The sequence below is a fragment of the Ceratina calcarata genome, unplaced genomic scaffold, assembly GCF_001652005.2.
Source record: "Ceratina calcarata isolate Rehan_Ccalc_2016 unplaced genomic scaffold, ASM165200v1 scaffold203, whole genome shotgun sequence".
NCBI classification, from domain to species: domain Eukaryota; kingdom Metazoa; phylum Arthropoda; class Insecta; order Hymenoptera; family Apidae; genus Ceratina; species Ceratina calcarata.
In genome coordinates, this window is record NW_017141919.1 from 442,830 (window position 1) to 462,906 (window position 20,077).

At 38.3% G+C, this 20,077-nt stretch overlaps 3 protein-coding genes across 5 annotated transcripts in view; 1 reads left to right on the top strand and 2 right to left on the bottom strand.

Moving 5' to 3' along the window:
- LOC108622065 (putative protein FAM10A4) overlaps positions 1 to 1,035 on the top strand; it is a 15,003-nt gene extending 13,968 nt beyond the window's left edge. For all 3 annotated transcript variants that reach the window (XM_018019721.2, XM_018019722.2, XM_026811194.1), the window contains 2 exons: positions 109 to 324; positions 602 to 1,035. In XM_018019721.2, coding sequence (XP_017875210.1) covers positions 109 to 324; positions 602 to 838 — 453 coding nt within the window. In that variant the 3' untranslated portion in view covers positions 839 to 1,035. The remainder of the gene's footprint in view (positions 1 to 108; positions 325 to 601) is intronic.
- Positions 1,036 to 2,398: 1,363 nt separating this feature from the next.
- LOC108622052 (transcription factor MafB-like) lies at positions 2,399 to 3,451 on the bottom strand (the record flags this gene model as incomplete). Its single annotated transcript, XM_018019707.2, has 1 exon — positions 2,399 to 3,451. A coding segment is annotated over one exon (645 nt), but the record flags the coding sequence as incomplete, so codon positions are not given.
- On the bottom strand, positions 3,293 to 19,832 carry LOC108622055 (proton channel OtopLc). The gene is made up of 9 exons (XM_018019710.2): positions 18,374 to 19,832; positions 6,897 to 7,119; positions 6,632 to 6,746; positions 5,446 to 5,671; positions 5,203 to 5,360; positions 4,642 to 4,855; positions 4,406 to 4,568; positions 3,460 to 4,326; positions 3,293 to 3,383 (listed from the first exon to the last, which is right to left on the bottom strand). The coding sequence occupies exons 1-8, from the start codon at positions 19,419 to 19,421 to the stop codon at positions 3,492 to 3,494; spliced, it is 2,982 nt and encodes a 993-aa protein (XP_017875199.1). The 5' UTR covers positions 19,422 to 19,832; the 3' UTR covers positions 3,293 to 3,383; positions 3,460 to 3,491.
- Between the last annotated feature and the right edge of the window lie 245 nt (positions 19,833 to 20,077).

Sequence of the window (20,077 nt, forward strand, 5' to 3'; positions counted from 1 at the left end):
ACTTATGTATAGACGTCTCAATACCACAATAAATTTAATTTAAAATAAAGTTTTAAAAGTTTTTTCAAACAGTATTAACATGATTCTGATTACGCTTTTTTTTTACAGGCTCGGAAGATCGAGGAACATAAGAGAAAGAAGGAACGTAAGGTTCAAGAGAAATTGGAGCGCGATAGACAAGAGAGACTGAGAAAAGCTCGGGAAAGTGCAAAGGCTTACGAAGAGAATACCCGCACTTCGCAAACCGATGCTAGCGGCGATTCCACTGGAATGTATAATGTCTACAAATTCCTTAACGATCCAGACGTACTTCAAGCCTTCCAGGTAATTACCCATTAATTAACTCGTGTATAACTGTTACAAATAAAGTTACATTTAGATTATAGACTTTTATTGAGAATCAAACTCTATTAGTATTAATATGAAAACGTAGGAATTATCTTTCTTTTGAACATAATCATATGTGTCTTGTTTCTAATATTTGCATGTCTTTTATTACATGTATTTTTTTATATCTCATACGTATAAAATTTGCTTATAAATCCACAGCTTAATTATCTGTAATATGTATACAACAAAAATTGTTGGGTAATTGTTGCAGGACCCGGAAGTGGCCGAAGCGTTCAAAGAAATCTCCACGAACCCAGCGAATATTATGAAGTACCAAAGCAACCCGAAGATTATGGCGTTTATTAATAAAATGGCATCAAAGTTCGGAGGCGTTGGTGGAATGCCTGGTGGTTTCCCCGGTATGATGGGTGGCATGCCCGGCTTCCCGGGTGCCGCTAAACCGGAACCTCCGAAACCGAACTCGCAGGACGACGTTGGTCTCGATTAAATCTGAAATTGAAATCGTTCGCGGAATTCCTTCTCGGTTCATTCTCGTACATCTCCGGATAATTGATCTAACACTATCGTTAACTGAAACTACATGATGTCTTACGGAAGAGAAAAAGATGTTACAATAACGGAACAACTCGTGCTGAAACGTAGAAAGAAATTATTTTCGTTATCATATAAATGATATTTTGATGATAGTTTATTATTTATTTCTGGATCGTCTCTTGACAGACGTATAATTATATGAAACTCCTAGATCGTCTTTTAAAAATATGATTCTATATTTTAAATAATGGAGTATGCCGACACTTATTGTTCCACTAACGTCCAACTGAATTAACATATTCTACTTGTCTGCGGACATATCGGTTTTCATATTTGGCAGTTCGATTCTTTTTAAGGCACATAGCGTTTAATTATTCAGTGAGAAGGAATTAGTTCCCTCATCTTCTAATTGTGAGAACATTCTATAACTGATCTTCTTTCGTTGCTTACTGAATGCTAAGAAATTCTGAAATACTGATATTACAGTTCACTTTTATTAGGGTAACACTTCTTTTTAGTTTTATTTGATACGTTAATCAACTACTTATAATAAACTATCCGTTTTGTCTTCATTACTTAAGATTAGAGGTTTACTTTATCTACGTTAAGCGTTTTACGAACTCACACACATTATTCGTTCTAATAAGCTTTGCTCGACTCGTTCGAGAGAGGACATAAAACCTCACACAATGCAATCGTTAACAGAATAAAGAATATTTTATTAATTTTGTTCCATTCAACAAATACATTATATTTAAAACTACCAGTATAAAACATAATTATAAATCTTATCACAATGTATATAAAATTTGCGATAAGAAAAAGATGAAAAGATGTTACTTTCCAAGACTATTAATTTTGAAAAGCTTTAGTAGTATCAGCAAGAAACATATTTTATTGTATTTTGACGAACATCAAACAGGTAATACGAGTTGAGTAGCCAACGAATGGTATGTATGCCCCTTCGAATGTATCTCTGCCATACGATGTACCGAGTTCAATACTATATAAATGTTAACGGTTCTCATTCGCTACAAATAAATATATACAACAAACGTCGAGACTTAATACTTGTAACATAAAATTCGATAAAATAAAAAACAAAACTAAGAGCTGCGTCAACGATTCAAGTAAAGTGTGACGCAGTCCCGATGGCTAGTGGAAACGCAATATTTCGCATGACTTGCACAATAAATAAATTTCTATGCATTAATGCTTATGAACGATAATATTGTATGTGACATGAAAAGGTACTGCACTCTTAAATGATTTTTACTGGCCTTCGTCAGCATTGTAATAGGAAGCGATACTTAGCGTCTTCAAGGTCAACTAACTCTCCCCACTATTCGACCTACGCTTTCACTAATTATTGTCGATTCACTTTCTCGATATCTTTCGATCTCGCTGCTTCTGTTTTTCATGAGAAAATCTCCATGGAAAATGAATTAAAGACGATGCCTGCACAGGCATACTTTATACATTTATGGATTTAAGTACTTATAAATAAGAAATATAAACAGATATTCAATTTATTCGAATAGAAATCGTATTCTATATTCTTGTGTTCGTATACACATTATAAATACGTTAGATCCTTTACAATCTAAATACGGTATCTTATAAAAAATCTAATCGAACGTTCACAATTGGACGGAAGAACGGATATCGTGACCTGAGAAACGACAAAGCTACGACTTCCTGTTAGAGGATAGAATAGACAATGCTTCATCGTTGTAATCAGAGCTGAGCTAACTTAGTAACATAAACATTTTATTTATTAGAAGAAACACTATCCGATGCCCTACTCTTACAGTACTTAGTAACTGAAGAATACAATACTTTGCTATTAACGAAATGGTCGATCAACTTGTTAAATAATCTAATTCTTGCAATCCAGGTGTGTGCGTCGTGTTTTGTGGTGCTAGGTTCTCCTGATTTTGAGCATGTGCAAGTTCGGATGCCATGGCACTTTCCTGAACGTCGACGTATTCGTCTCGTCGTGAGGCGGTGCCTTGTCATCGGCCCCGGATCCCTCCTCGATCAACCTGAGTCCGGTGATACCCGTATCGTAGCTGAACATCCTGCGATGCCGCTTTGCGTTTTGTTCACCGACATTCCAATCCCGCGCACCCGGATCACTGACCACGCGTCGGTGCCTCCTGTGGTGACGGTGATGATGGTGATGCCGACGATGAGGATAATGATGATGATGATGATGATGATGGTGATGATGATGACGTTGAAGAAGTTCGGATGATCGGATCGCCTGCTCCGAATTCTGCGGATCGACTGTCGACGTGGCGACGCAGAGCAAAGAATTCGGATCGAAATAGAGCCGATTGTCGACAAAAGGAACGAAATTCGACGAACTCGTGATCCACGAATTCGGACCGAACGGTGTCTTTGGGGTTGTGTCGATCGTGGAGGACCATTCGTTGTCCTCGCCTAGATCGATGGTCACTTTTCGGCAGTAAGAGCGGTGCCTTCTCGGCTTCAACCTATAAAAAAAAGTAATCTTGTGAAGTGAAATATGGTAGAAAGAGGAAAATACAAAAATGGGATGAGTTTACGAACCTAGAGGAACATGGGTGTAGCGTTCTGTGTCGTCAGTTGAGCGGATGCTCGCCCCTGGGCATCCTATAGCACTTGTTCCACGCCTCCAGTAGCAGTACGCAACTGTGAAACCGGTAGAATATCAACAGTGGTAAACCTATTCTAGATATCACGCCCCAGGCTAGAACGCCGAAGAATCTCAGTTGAAGCTCTTGCGAAAACCAATTCTGGGTGATCGTGGTATCAAATGCCCACAGGACTGAATTGCTGAACAGCAAGAACGTGATCACCTGTCTGGCCGGTTTCGCTATTATTTGAAAACGTGTTATGCACTCTCTCTTGGACGCCTCGGCTATCAGAGTGCTTTGAGCGAAGCATTGGATCAATTGTAGAATCGATGCGGTTAAAAGCATTACATGTCTACCGCGCGTCTCCTCGCTCTCGTCCTCTAAGATTGCCAAGGAACAAGCACAGACCACAATTGTGAAGACAGAGTACAGTTGCACACCGAACAGAGCGACGTTCGACAGCAAAGTATCCAGCGTGGCCGGTGGTCTGGACACGATGGACATCTGACGTACTTGAACCAAACCGCTGGCCGTCATTAGGGTACTCAACGCCAGGATGCTGGTCAGGGTGCCGCAAGTTAACCAAGACAGGGTCGTCGGAGGAAAATGCTCGTCCTCCTTCACGACCAGGAATATTAATATTACCACTATACCGGCAACCATGCACAGCATGCCGAGGAATAGACCTTTGCTGGAGCCGTCGCACCCAACATTCATGTGACTCGTCAGATCTTTGTTGCTATGGTACTTTGGCTTGTGTGGTAGTCGATTGCGGCCGACGTTCTGGCCCATCACAAAAGTTACCGCCGCGGCGATTAAACTGCACATTTATTTGTTGTCATTTAAATATAGTAAATAGTTGTGGATATTATAACGTTTAAATGGATTAGTATATGTACCTAAATTGTACGATAAAGGGATATAAAACTGGCATTGTCGATGTCCACAGTTGGCCGAGAGTGTTAGTATTCAAACATTCCTGCAAGCTGATCACTTGTGATATTTGCTCGTTCGAGATTGGCTGATACGGTACAACAACTTCTTTCTCTACCGCAGAATGATCTGAAATAAAATGAATAATGACATTTCAAATAATTCGTGTCGCATACACATTCTCAAACAAAATAAAATGTACCTATTGAATCTTTATGCCTAATGAGGGACTCCGGGAATCCGCGAAGATTCAATGGAGAAGCCGAATTGTGAAGTCCCCGCTGCGCCAAATGAACGAAGTACGTCCATTCTTGCGCCGAATCCCAGATCACTAACCGAATCCAGATTGCAATATTCGTGGCAGCTAAATGAATGAACCCAAACCTCGCTGCTAATCCAAATCTCTCCACAAGGACCTGCGAGCATACACAGTAAACTTCATATTTAATTCCACTTTCACCACGTGATTTTGCAAGTTAATGACAAAAATTGAAGAGCAAGGAAAGTTGTGGACATGAATCATTTTTAGAAACTGTATACATTCGAATGTGGCAAAAGTAAACACCTTTGCATTTTCGAAAAGAAAGTGAAACAAGTAAATGTAACGCGCTAATACGTGTTAGTTCAGCTAGAAAATCAAAACGGATAAAAGTAGCAAGAAATAAGAATTACTAAAAGTGAATAACAATTGATTTCGCACCAAAATGATAAGTTCATTTTAATCAATTAATTTTGCATAATGATTAATTTAATATTTGCTCACCTGCGAATTGACAAATAAGAAATGCATCTGGAGAAACGTGAACAGGCCATGAAGCACCGGATGCACGAAGACGATATCGCTCAAGCACTCGGTGCCCTTCATCATCGAATGCATAGCCATTTCTAAACCACTGAAGACGAGAGTCGCCAAACCGAAAACTGTTTCATCGATCACATTTATTATTTAACACCAGTCCGTTGCATTATTGTAATTGAAATTGAATTTATTAGTGAAGAAACTCACGCAACGCTCCAACCCGAATATAGAAACTCGTCGGTGCCGTCCTAGAACGCGAGATATGAGCACGTTTCAGTGATCCGAATCTCGTTAAGGACGCGCCGCCGAGTTCCACGTCTTCGACGCCAGCCGCACTGGTGCTCAGACCCTTGCAACTGTCCACTAACACCCAGATATAGATACTGATGATCACCGCTATGCTGCCCACATACAGGTAGGTCAGGAACACGCCCTGCGAACAAAGTTAGATTGCACCCTTCATAAAAAATTTTATGGCTAAGTAGAAAATTTTCTACAATTCAGAGAATCTTCGTATAAATCTTTTGTATGAAGATACAGAAAAATGAAATGAAATGTAAGCAGTTGCGGTCAGAAATAAATAAACGTGAAGTCATTCGATGTAACGAGGGTATACTAAAGTAATTTCGAAAGTTACTATTAAATGGGAATTAAAATCTTAAGTAATAATCTGTTATTTCAGGCACCGTTAATTAAAGCCTACTTGAATTCTATTAACGTGTCGTAAAAGCATATTCCATTAACTGTACCATAAAAACAACCCTACATAAATGTTTAGAGATTAGATGCATTCGACAGTAAAACGAGGATTGTCAATTTAAAGAGCTGACCACAAGATATGCAATTATCTGTGAATATCTCTGGAAACTTGTTATCCATCTTAGATCTCAATGGTATAAAAACTGTGCTCGAACCGTATCAAAGAAACGGTTAAGAATTGATCAGTCAACATCGTGAGGCATCGCCGTACCGTTACTAGCCCGAAGAATCAGAAAAATTCTAAAACAGGCGCGATCGTAAAACGAGTAAGGAAGAAGAATCTACCAACTTATCCACCAAGAGGAGCAGGGGAAGTTAAAGAGCATCGATAAAAGCGACAGATGCTACGTAGCTATTACATAGTTAAACGGCGGATTAACTAAGCGTGTAGCTATTAAATGAAATATTGACAAACGAACCGTTTTTTTACGATCCGAAAGTTATAATATTCTCGCCTTAAACCCGTACCTATGCAGTTAACAAAAATAGTATCTTAAAAAAAGAAATTGTTTTCTTAACAAAAAAATAAAATAAAAATTATGACTTCAAGTTCATTTTATCTTGAAAATAACTGTCTTTAAATAAAATGTAAATTGAATGATTGTATTGGATTGAGATAAAAATAAAAACTTACTTGCAAACTGAGCAGAGGCACAGGTGTGTCCATGACCTCGGCCAAGCAAAGCGCGATGGTTAGCACCACGATGAACTGACCATATACGTTCGAGAGGATAACCCATAGTTGAGAACTGTAACAATCACCAAAATAATCAGCAGTCCTCGACAGGGAATCTTCGTCTTCTCGTTTCCAGTGAATTTTGTATTCAAGAAATTAATTGTACGTGTAACGAATTGAGACAAATTAAATTAAGTGAGGAGGAATGAACAAATGATCTTACAAGGATGCAGAATGATCCAGAAGGTCGTTCGAGGAGCGTGTCCTAGAGAGGATCCTGGAGATTAGAGACCTCGATGGTGCTCGTCTGGTTGCCTCAGAGGCCGGTAGCTCGGTCTCGTTTCTTTCACCCCTGCTAGGGGTTCCCCCGGGTGCACCCTCCACGGTGCCACCCGTTGTGCTTCCCGTCTCGTTTAGGCTATCCTTATCATGCTGTTCATTGCTGGCTAGATTAATTACGAACACAGAATGTATAATTAACTAGTTACAAGAGAATCACAAATACATGACATATGTTAGATTGACTAAATTGTTTCAATCTCTTCCTAAAGAATTTAATTACTTCTAATGAAATAACTATTTAGTGAGTCAAGTCTTCCATATTATGTAAAGTTTTCATATAATTGCATATATTAATTTCAAGAAGATAAAATTAAGTAGGTAAAATATCTTGAAAATATTCAGAAGACTGTACATTTCATAAAGTATCTATATTTGGATGAAGACTAAATTAAATTCATTCAGTTCAATATGTGTATCGTCACAAATGAATTCCAGGAAAGACGCGCCAAATGTATCCACTCTGATATTTTGGGTCAGTGGAGTAACACGGATAACTTTCGCTGGAAGAATTCGTACATCTGTTATTTCAGTAGTTTCAACTCGAATGATTTAAAATTTAAAGGCTGTTTAAGAGCGTCACGAAACGAATCGGTGATAAGTTAAAAGAATGGTCGATCGGTTTCGATTCGGTGCTCGTTGAATTAATTGATGAAAATTGGTAATTCGATCAAAACTTTGTTTAGAAAGGCGATTAGAAATGAAAAGTATAATGAAATCATATATATCAACCGCTGAGAGTAGGAATTAGACGAGCGATTAAACCCAGCGAGCAACTATGAAATTGGTAAGACAGCATTCATTTCTTCGAAAGTCGTATCGTACATCTTCCAATAATAATTGTGCACGTTCTGCGTACAGTCCCGTTCACAAGTCACTGGACAGTTAATAAGACCTAAGAATCCAAAATAAATTTCACTTGTGATAGATATAACTTCTTATTTATCAATATCTTTATATAATGAATAAAATACTTTTATTGACATTCATTTGAAATCATGTAATGCAATAAGTGAAAATGAAATGATAGATTGATAAGCGCTCAATAAAAAATGATTGATTATTTTAAATTCAACTACTATTCTTATTGATTTATTTTATGTATCAATCAATTAAAATTTCGAAGTAATGTAATTTTTTGGCAATACTGATAGTTGGTAGAGTCAGAGAGAGAGATTAAGTCTGATAGAAAGTAGATGAGTTGTGATACAATTATACAACATTCATTATTAAATTTTTTTATTGGAAGTAAGGGATTATTTTGTCTAGACTCTTCATCAACTTATCGACAACACTGTACATATATGTACGTATCTATTAAGTGTAGAAGGAGAACAATTCTTTTTCACGTTCCATCTTTTTGTACCTACTATTAACCGCCTACTACTCACTACTGTATCTGAACGTTCTCAAGATGATTTAAGTCATGGGTAATTAACGAGTCTGCGCCACCGTGTAATTAATTCCAAGGAAAATTGAACATCTCTCTTTCCCTCGATAGGCCGCTACAAGTTCAAAGAATTTCGAATCATATTCTGTCACTTATTACGAATTATAACTATTTTTCTAATTTCATCCGCTGATCGAAATCAATTGTTTTATTTCAATTGAATGTCAACCCATTATAGAAGTAAGACAAAAAAAAGAAGAGTTTTTAAGCAAAGATCAAGATGCAATTGTCCAGTTCTTGATGCATCAAGAGAAAAGCAATATAATATAGGGAAAGTAAAGCTTCGAAGCCAAGGGATCCTACTTACAGGTTTAAAATGCGAAGTAACGAAATTATTGAAAAATCCAAAGACTATCTGAACAGTCAAGATAAAAGTTAGGAATAATATTTTTATTGTTTAATTTAATCTAGTTTTTTTATAATAAATGTTGCGTTCTATATTTATTTTCTTTTGCTACTATTATTATGGGATAGAGGTAGTAAAATATTCTAAAATTGAAAACTCTTTTTCTAAATGATAATATCTGATCCATAACAATAAATAACTGTAAGTATATTAGTAAAGTGGGACTAAATAAATCACAAAGAACACAAGAAAACTTATCAAACCTTTACCATCATTTGTAACAAATGAACACACGCGTTTACACATATCACTGATCTCTATATACACATAATCACTAAACGCGTAGGCTGGCGACCGGTTTTAGCACATTGTGTGATAAGCATCTTCTCAAGATGTTCCGTTAGTTCGAGGAATACGCTTATTATTAATATTACTCTTTGTGCCTAGCGGAGGTTCAAGCAGAAAATCAATAGCATCGCCGATAAATCTCGAGGATGAATTCGCGATTATGCTAGGTCCGGTGCAAAGGTCAGAGTTCGACATCCAACGATCATTTTAGTTTGAATTCCATATTGATGGGGGCCAAGAGGAATACGAGAGATTTCCATGACAGATAAAACGCAACAGTATGTCTGCTGCTGAAGATATTTACAAAATTCCACGCATAGTAGAAAAATGACCAAACTGCAAAGTCAAACTATTTTAGAAAAGATAATATTTCAATTTTTGTTCCCCAAATAACTATTTTTCTAATTTCATCCGCTGATCGAAATCAATTGTTTTATTTCAATTGAATGTCAACCCATTATAGAAGTAAGACAAAAAAAAGAAGAGTTTTTAAGCAAAGATCAAGATGCAATTGTCCAGTTCTTGATGCATCAAGAGAAAAGCAATATAATATAGGGAAAGTAAAGCTTCGAAGCCAAGGGATCCTACTTACAGGTTTAAAATGCGAAGTAACGAAATTATTGAAAAATCCAGAAACTATCTGAACAGTCAAGATAAAAGTTAGGAATAATATTTTTATTGTTTAATTTAATCTAGTTTTTTTATAATAAATGTTGCGTTCTATATTTATTTTCTTTTGCTACTATTATTATGGGATAGAGGTAGTAAAATATTCTAAAATTGAAAACTCTTTTTCTAAATGATAATATCTGATCCATAACAATAAATAACTGTAAGTATATTAGTAAAGTGGGACTAAATAAATCACAAAGAACACAAGAAAACTTATCAAACCTTTACCATCATTTGTAACAAATGAACACACGCGTTTACACATATCACTGATCTCTATATACACATAATCACTAAACGCGTAGGCTGGCGACCGGTTTTAGCACATTGTGTGATAAGCATCTTCTCAAGATGTTCCGTTAGTTCGAGGAATACGCTTATTATTAATATTACTCTTTGTGCCTAGCGGAGGTTCAAGCAGAAAATCAATAGCATCGCCGATAAATCTCGAGGATGAATTCGCGATTATGCTAGGTCCGGTGCAAAGGTCAGAGTTCGACATCCAACGATCATTTTAGTTTGAATTCCATATTGATGGGGGCCAAGAGGAATACGAGAGATTTCCATGACAGATAAAACGCAACAGTATGTCTGCTGCTGAAGATATTTACAAAATTCCACGCATAGTAGAAAAATGACCAAACTGCAAAGTCAAACTATTTTAGAAAAGATAATATTTCAATTTTTGTTCCCCAAATAAAATAAGAAAGAACGTCACTCAAAGGCTAAAATACACTTCGAGGACAATAAATTCCGAAGATTCTTTAAATATAATACTATAACTGGATTTGTATTGTGTATGGAGTATAAATTGTCTCTCTACAGTCTATAACTAATTTCTGTAAAACATGTAGTTGATCTATTTGACTTTTGCGTGGCTGGAACGCGTGCGATAATTAATGGCAGCCGGATTAGGGGGAACGATACACTTGGCGGGCTTGAGTTATGGTCGAATAATGTAGTCAAGGAAACATGTAAACGTGCTTAAGATATGCAGAGATATTCTAAAAAGCGTATCGTTTGAACAGCAACGGTAGCTGTATGCAGTAATGAGTGAAGTACTTGCTTTAATGTGTTTAACATTTCCGTCTATAAAATGCATCTAGGAAACTCATTTGTAACTGGAGAATGCATCAAAACACGCAATCGGCATTTTAATAATGAAAGTTATAGATAGAATATATATTGCTAATTATACTTGACTCCACATATTTATATTTGATTAATTAATTTTTCTCTTATGAGAGTAATACATAAAATTATCTTTGAAATTTATGACTTCCACCGCGCGTTTATAATAATTTTTGTTAGGTTTATGATCTTCGATATTCATTTTGAAATGAATTGCGAAACTTTGTGGAAATCAGGTAAAAACTCGGAGATTTAAGAGCTTGCAGTTTGCCGAGCATCTGCTTCGTTACATCCTCTGAGTTACAAAAAACAGAAACAGCTGGCAAAAGAATTCGAGAAACTAATTTTCTTCCTAATGCGTGAAAGCAAAAACACAGACTTCTCAGAAACTTTATTTACCCACCGTAAATCACATACTCAGTGAAACGTATTATAAATTGCTTCCGATACACGTTTAGGAGCATCTTTCTAGATAATAGCCGGTTCATTGATAAATCATTCTTATATTTGAATATTGGATATAATAAAACAACTGTCTGTTAAAACTGAATTGCTTACGACAGGTGTTTATTAACAAGCATCTCATAAATAATGATTGATTCACTGATTAATCATGCGAGTATTCGACATAATATCCGTGTTAAAGATTGTATAGTAATTTAAGATCACATAACAGGTTAAACGGTATATTAGTTCCATCATCTGTTCCACAACGTGAAGGAATTTACCTCAGAGATTTCGTCAAAAGAAACCAATCGCCGTTACGAACATGTTCGAATCATCGTCCATGGCGAAGCAATGGCGAACCGAGGCAGAAGCGCGTCGCACGATTTTCAACGGAACGGCAAGGGCGAAGTGCTCCAGACACTATCGCGAGACAGAATGTCGGGTAACCCAGAAGTGTACATCGAGAGAACGCATCGAATGGTCTGGGACACGAAAGTGCCCAGCGGTGATGGTAGTGGTGGTGATGGTGATGCTGACCAGGACGATGACGAGAACCAGCACGATTATGTCGATGATGATGATAATGAAGATGGTCGCGATGATGATCGTGTCGTTTCTCGTAACCCCGTTTTCAACGCGAAGAGATAAGTACACAGTCAATACACGTAGCTTAACGTGTCGCTTAGCTTTTACAATAGCAGAGGATATTCGAGATTTCCCGTGGTACGTCCTAAATATACGAAACCGCGTAATGGAACGAGCCTTTCCTCCGCTGAGATAGACAGTCTTCTTACATAGGTTTTAAAGAAAACTGAAATAATTGTTTACCCAAAGTACGAAATAAGAAAATTATATTTAGCTTAGATTAAGCTTAATAGATATCATTTTCTCATTCCGTTGAGCATTGCACGCTTGTGAAGTTCGCCACCGCCTCTCCTATTATCTCCCTGTTTAGAACATGCTATTAAAACATCAGTTTCTAAAGCATTTAATAATTTTACAACAGATATCATGCATCACGCAGCCTAGCTAACTAAGCGAATCGAAGTTGTTTTGGTTCCGCCGTTATCAAGATGCACGCGATTAAAGGGTCACGCTTGCAACTTACAATGTCTATGATGTTGCGTGCACGTGTTGCGAGCAGAGCCACGAGCAGCTATGGCGACATACAAATTAATATGTTCGCAAACGTTTAACCCCGCTTAATACGATTAATCGCTCACCACCCAAAGCGTGGTTTGCGTGATGAGATAACTTATTATGCCGTAATGCACAATCTAGGCACGAGAACTAGCTAACGTTGACGGAAGAAAAGAATTCACTACAACCATCTGTCGTATGAATTATTGGCTGCGTCCGTGGCTCGCGGCTATCCACCTCTATCCCGATTTCTCAATTAATTGTAATTTTCTTTAGACCTCGGTAGTCCTTTTCCAATCTACGTCATCCGAGCTGAATACATTTTTAATACACTCTCTTTTGAAACGAATATGTTTTAAATATTTTATTAACAGATTACGGATCACTACAGTAGGAAATTCAGTAATGTATTGTAAAAATGGCTAAATTCTGATTAATAAATGAATGGAAACAAATCTTGGAATTTTTATTAAACGATCCTTGACACATTAAATTATTTTTATCTCTTGCTTCAATCAATCAATTTTGCTCGCGTCTTAGTATACCCGCGCTGCGAATAATAGTTTATCAGTCAGATTTTGCTTGAATATATATCAGAGGCAGAAAGTGCAATTCTGGTCCAGCGATTGACCAGAGTTTGGCTCGTGCATCTTGGATGATCTGCCTCGCCAGTCGTAGGGGTGTTCCTGTTCCATTTCTATGCGTTCCGCGGAAATACTAATCCTGGCTTTGGTGCACCAGGACTCTCGCATATGCAGTGAGACGGATTGGCGGTGATCAGAGCACTCTCACGCAGGGGCATAGTCATCCTTATGCAGAGCCCTACTCGACTATTTTTCTTGGATGCACTTTTAATTTTGTGAACAATGAAGATTTTTTGGATCGTTTAACATTTTTAAATCAAAAATAGAATAACTGAAAAATTTCTTGTTAAACGTCGACTATGAACTAGAAACTGGTAGAAGCGAGATGAGTCACGTCTGTACTAAAAAATTGTTCTTCATATATTAGAAACTTTAAGGAAGTTAGGCGATAATTCTGTGCACTCAATTTTGTTGCCAACGATTAGTGATTTGGCTACAATTGTTTAGGAAAAATAAAACATTTGCAGTATTATTTTAAAAATGAATGCCCAATCAAAACTTTCTTTTGCTCTTCAAATGGTACCTCAACTGCTTTTGCACATTATTTGCATTCTTATACAGTTGACTTCCTATAAATCCGTTTAGTGATAGATGATTACGTAGGATGGAACAGTATCAACCTAATACAGACAGTAGCAGAAAGTCTCGTTTGCCAGACTCATAAAACGTTGTTTCAGCTTCCCGGGCTGATTTTATCTTCGCGAATTACGTGTTCCTTGAAAGGAATGACGGTGATAACGCTCCCGCGCCGATGCATATTTCTTTTTCTCTTTTTCTGCATAGTTCAACCATGCGAGACTAATCGACTCATTTTACGGCGCATGAAACTGAACGGATCCGTGGTCGCTAGAGAGAAGCGGGCACCGATTTAACTCCATACACATTTAATTGAGACATGCCGCTGCGCGCTGGGAATAGAAGAAAGGGAAGAAAGCGAAGTTCAAAGAGCGTACGATCTAAGATAATAACGACAGCCGTGATAGAAGAGGAACGAGTTTCGATCGCGTGAAATCGTGCCCGAAATTCATTTTCAGCGCTTAACCGGTTTTGTTGGAACACGAAAGCGATCCAAACGTGTGTATTCTCATTCTGGACCCACATAGACATAAACAAATTGCGGTACATTCACGTTGGCATGCGTTCCTCTAAATAGGAAACTAATATCATTTCGCTCAACGCTCAATACATTTAGTGTGTTTATGACTGAATAAAATAAAATGTGACAGGAGACAAGATTAAATATTAACTTCTTATCTAAGGGAACACGATTCTGTGTGAATGTATCACGATTTATGCCTGCGTATGATTATTATGAGCGTGTATAAGTGTGCGCGCTTTCGGGACGAAAATTCATGAAAGTTCGAACGGGCAAAACAACTGTACCTATGCACTATATGTATGCAGATGTATGTATGTATATGCACACGGTAGACGGACAGGCTTCGACGCCAACACGCGCCGGCTTGGCACTTGGCGATGCGACCAATCTGCTTTCACGTGAGTCGCGTCGAACGTCTCGCAACTATTCGCAAGACGATTTGTCGTTGTCCACGGGAAACAAGCGTTTCAATGCAATTTCGAAGCGAAAAATTACGTTCCGCGTACGTTCATATGCATGTACCAAGGACATTTTCCTTGGATACCTTTCACCTCGTTTTCTTCTTTGCTTTCACGATGTTCGCACCGCAGTTTTACGTGACTTGGAATTTAAAATGCCAAGTACCAAGTTTAATGCAAAATTTTCAAGATTAAATACAGTTGCTCTCTGTTGTCTTTCTGTTATATACATTTCATGTCGTAATTATAAATATTACTGTATACAATTGTGAGAAGTCTTAAGTTAATTTAAATGACAATAATTTATACAGTATCACACAGAATTGTGAGATCATTATATTTCGATTATTAGCTTACCATTTTATTTTAATATATAATCAGTAAGGTAAATGTCCCTATTTCTACTTGTCAACTAAGCATGATTTCGCTATCAACTAAATATAAAGAACAATGTATAAGTCAAAATTTATGATGAAAAATACTTTCACGTGTGTAATTTTCATTTAAATATTCCTCGCACATACTTTCCAATTAAAGCATTTCACCTATTGGATTCGAAATCGACCCCTGACCTATACGACATATGGGAAGCAGAGGCATGCGTAACATTTCTAATTTACGACGTTAAAGAACGTAAAAACAATTACGTTCGCAGCATCTGCAGCGTTAAATGTCGCGCGTTTTAAATGGCAACCAACAGTTACTCTATGCGTTATTCTCTGCAAAATAAGTGTAAATGTAGGAAGTATAACTTTTTCTTTAATAACCCTGGATGTTCACGAGGCTTGCGAAACCGGTACGCAATGGTGCTTAAAGGAAAATATATACGCCTGTTCGAAAAATTGATGACTTACGGAAAATAATAAAAAGTTTAGCTCTTTCCTAGATAAGACGTATCTTGAAATAAGATCCTCTTGTTTGCAATTTTAAGATTGAAGGAGCATCGTCTGTACATAAATACAATATTCTGTAGAATAATTTGCATATTCAAGCACGTGGTGGCTTGTACAATTTTATAAAATTTCTATTTTCCTCAAACTCTTCGTAACTGTCATTCATTTTCCTTCTTGTCTTATAGAAATGATATACATTCCATTAACATTTATCGACACAGACATTCACACTGGAACTTCAACCGAACACAATATTGTTAAGAATGTAAAAATTTGCATACGTATATTATTGTCTACACTTATAATTTGAGCAAAAGATTTATCATCTATTCGTGCAAAAAAGAATCTACAAGAACCTTTCTGTATGGAAACGGCGCTTCTACCATACAGACGCTTTTTCTTTGAGCTTCTCACGCGCCAGTGCAATTATATCGGTCTGCTTCTCGAAAGCAATAGGCGATCGCCGTGTAGCAAAAGTGGATAACTGTACCAAACCAAGGCGGTCAGTTACAGAAATTGCCGGTACGGAGATTTAAGTCTCATGCCAACTGCCATGGTCGCAGCAAGCGTTAATGTGTAACAGAATCGACAGTCTTTGTCGGAGTGGCGATAATGCCGACGCCATATGTTCGACGGGTCGGTGCGACTTCCGTATGATTGATTAACTATCTCCCTGAGAACCAAGTGGAACGAGAAAGTAAAGGGTTGGAGACAACGTACGTATCATCTGTTCAAAAAGAACGCCGGGACTTTCTTTTCCGTAAAACGAAATCGCGCGGATTATTCAGAATTCACGTCGTTAGCAGATGTGTACTTGTCACGAAATCGTCATGACCCAAATCCAAGAATTCGAATCCATAAGATTAAACCGACCGTGTATACAAAAGTGACAATGATTGGTAAATTGCTCGACCGACATAAAAATGATCAAACCAGTACTTGTATGCTAATAATAAAATGAAGACATTTAAATCCACAAATCGATTACATGTATAAAAATGGCAATAATTGGTAAATTGCTGGACCGATAGCAAAATGGTCAAATCAATCCTTGTATCTTATTAATAAAAAGAAGAAACGAAACCTAACTTTTATATGCTTCTAGTAACTGAATAATTTTTCACTTTTTATTATTTGGTAGTGTAAATTAGTACATGAAAGGAAAGTTTGTGAAACTAAACAATTAATTAGTGTTTCCGATAAGACAGGAAATCGTTAAGTCAATTATTCTACATGAAAATTCATCGAATTCAGTGATCAACGATCTACTGCGACGAGCAGCAAATTAGTAAAGGACAAAAACAGCGAAAGTTGAACCGTAGTCGTCTATTCATTACCGCAAAAAGTAATAGGACTGTGAGATCCATGAGACCCGTTTGTGTACGTGTGTAAGTACATACATTCAAATGGAATTGCCGTCATAACGAAAATTCGATGACTGCCGTATTTTGCGGTGGGAGATTGAAATGTGCGACTTCAATCGCTGACAACATAAAAATGGCATAAGTCGCAGCTGGAGGGTTAATAGATTCGAGAAGTTTTTGCATAAGTTGAAAAGTCATTGCTGTGCCCCGTGAATTATCATTAAATAGAGGATTTTATATAATTATAAGATGTAATCAGACATAAAGAATGTAAAATAACAGCAAAATGCACATAACAATTTTTAAAGGATAAATGCAATTTGTTTTCAAACTTCATTACTCAAATTGATACTATAAAAGTTCAATTTTGTATAAAAGTTCGCGGTCATCGTCACGACATTCTATAATGTAGATATGTGTATGATAATTACAGCATTCCCAGTGTACTGTAGGTCGTGGCACTAGAAGTGCTTGGTTGGTTAAAGCGAAAATTTCCTCGTTAGCTCACCCACGCAGCGTGAGATGAGTTAATTCAAAACCGAGAAGAGATGCGGCGAAATGATTTATAAGCATGTATGTTTTAATGACTAAGATATTAATCGATCTTGCGGTTTGTTGCTGGGAAATGCTGGTTTGTTCAGCGACGATCGGCGAAAGAAGTCTGCTGAAATGATTCATAGCGTCATGTGTTTTAATAATGAAGATGTCGGCTGATTGCCCGGCGATTCTCCCTCGCAGATGATGAATGCCCGATGGAAACTGTTTGTTTAAGTAATCGGAAAAATTCTGCGAAGTAATCAAGCGAATCTGTCGAATAGATCTATCGAATGAGATAAGTATAAAAATGAAATGGGTCTATGTGTCAACGGTGTACCGTTAACTAATGCCACGGGTCAGATATCACAGGCTGGAAACGAGAATATTGGTCGCTAATAAGGGACACTTTGCACGTATCGATAGAATCAGGCGCGTTATACGCGTGAAACCACGTCGTGATCTACCGCTACCTGTCTCTTTCAGCAGACGCGATACCGTACGACTAACGAACGAGTTGCATACAAATCAGTACGATGTACCTTTAATAAACTAAACCGTGTTGCTCAGAACTGTGTGACCGCAAAGTTATACCTGCTTCGCGATAGCCGATCACAGTAAGTACGATCGGATTAAAATCATGGATTAGTACGAAATAAATTCTGAACTCTGAATAGAAGCAAGGAAAGATTTCGGAACGTATCCCAATGTATTCACCGACTCCGTGTCGTTCTCACCGCAACAGGATCTATCGCTTGAGCATCATTAAAAACAGATTTCCCCCGGGCGAAAGTACATTCAGGTCGCTATTAACGGAACAAGATGGATCTCTCACCCTTCTTCTCTTTCATTGAAGACGTGGACGTAGTCGAAACCTCTTCGGGAACGTCCACGGCTCGTTCTTCTTTGCCAGATACAATTCCATTAATATCTGGCTTGTACACATCTTGCTCCTTCAATTCCGACGCCTCATCGCTTTTACCATAGCCGATCGTCGATCGATCGTCCACTTTCTTCCATTCGGACTCTTTGTTGTCTTCAGCGGCGAAATCCTCAAGTCCGGGAATATTTCGAATATCGGGAACAAGAGTCTCCTCATCTTCCTCCCGTATCCGCCATTTCGCTCTTTGGTGATGCTCGATGTTCTCACGAGCCGCGATTTCACTGACGGAATCGACCACTTCCTCGACCAGCTCTTCCTCCTGCAGCATGTACTCCCGCCTTTCGTTAGGATTCTGATAGACTCGGTAAGGTCCTACCAGACCAACGATTCCATGAGGCATCGCTACGTTTCTCTTCCAGTCGGCCTGATCGAACTCTCCCAAGTGGTTAGTGTACATTTCGCTGAGATTGAAGAGGCGTCGCGGTTCCGGTAGCTGCTTCGACGCTATTTGCAGCCACCGACGAAGTTCCTCTTGTCGCGAACGGCTCTCCGGCTGTAATCGATCCTCGACCGGTCGAGGATCCTTCCTCTCGATGAGGTCTGCCGTTTCACTCAATTGAACTTTCTTAGGCTTCTTCACGACGCTGTACAGAGGATCCTCATCTTCGATCTCTTGTATCGAGTTCTGAGAAGTTAATTTACTATTATCCGTCACTTGGGGAAGATGATACGGAACTTTTGTCTGTTCGACTTGAAACGCCTCCGAATCGTCTCTTTTCGCTTTGTCACTTTTCACCGCGCTTATCACCACCACGTTGAAACCCGTCGGCAAATTGTTACTGTCCGGCTTCTCGCCGTCGAGAACGCTGTAAATCGGCTCGCGAGTCGCGGTTTGGATCCACTTCGGCCTGTTCCTCGGTTTAACGGCGGTTCCGGGATCAGCTGTAGGTGTTTTTCGTTCTGCGCTTGCAACGGGAATGTCCGTCAGTTCGGCCACCATGGTCAGGTGTTTCGGTTACGATCTAGGTGATCAGGCTCGCCGGATGTCACGCTCAATTCGTGACGAACATATTCGAGGATCGATAATCTCAAGCCGCTTATTGAAATACCTTTGGGTGTGACCTGCACGTGCCACCATTTGGAGAACACAAGTGATCATTAACCATTCATTAACTTAGGACGTAATACATACTTCCTCGACACCCTTAAGATCTTCGACAATTATCGTATTCCTGAATTATATTACACTCAAACTTGTATCACCCAAACAAATCTTCAATTAATTACAGATCATACATATTTTAAACAAACAATTGTTCACTTTGTAACTTTGAAGACACCAGACACTTTTAAGTACATTACTTTCGTTTCACCTCTCGCGGCGTTTCGAGATTTCCGTTGCCAACGACGAGTGCACCCGATCGGCTGCAAAAGGTAAATGTCGTTCGTTGGCTTTGAATTTACCAGAAACAATGTAACGTCGACGTGGAGGTGGCTGGAGGTCGATCGCATGGATCTGGCTCTCGTTCGTGACCAGGATGACGAAAAAGGTTTCACAGCCTACAAGACGATTTACCATTTCCATTCTCTAATCGTAAATTAGATGATTTCCACGAAGTAACTTTGTTTCTCAAAAGATTCTTCAGAAGGAAAGGA

What these genes read in the sequence shown, in the direction of transcription:
- LOC108622055 (XM_018019710.2), bottom strand. Translation starts at nt 19,421, where the DNA reads ATGGTGGCCGAACTGACGGACATTCCCGTTGCAAGCGCAGAACGAAAA. An exon ending in TTCAATGAAAGAGAAGAAGG is followed by an intron (nt 7,120 to 18,373) that starts GTGAGAGATCCA and finishes TAATTAATCTAG; the next exon opens with CCAGCAATGAACAGCATGAT. An exon ending in CTGGATCATTCTGCATCCTT is followed by an intron (nt 6,747 to 6,896) that starts GTAAGATCATTT and finishes TGATTGTTACAG; the next exon opens with TTCTCAACTATGGGTTATCC.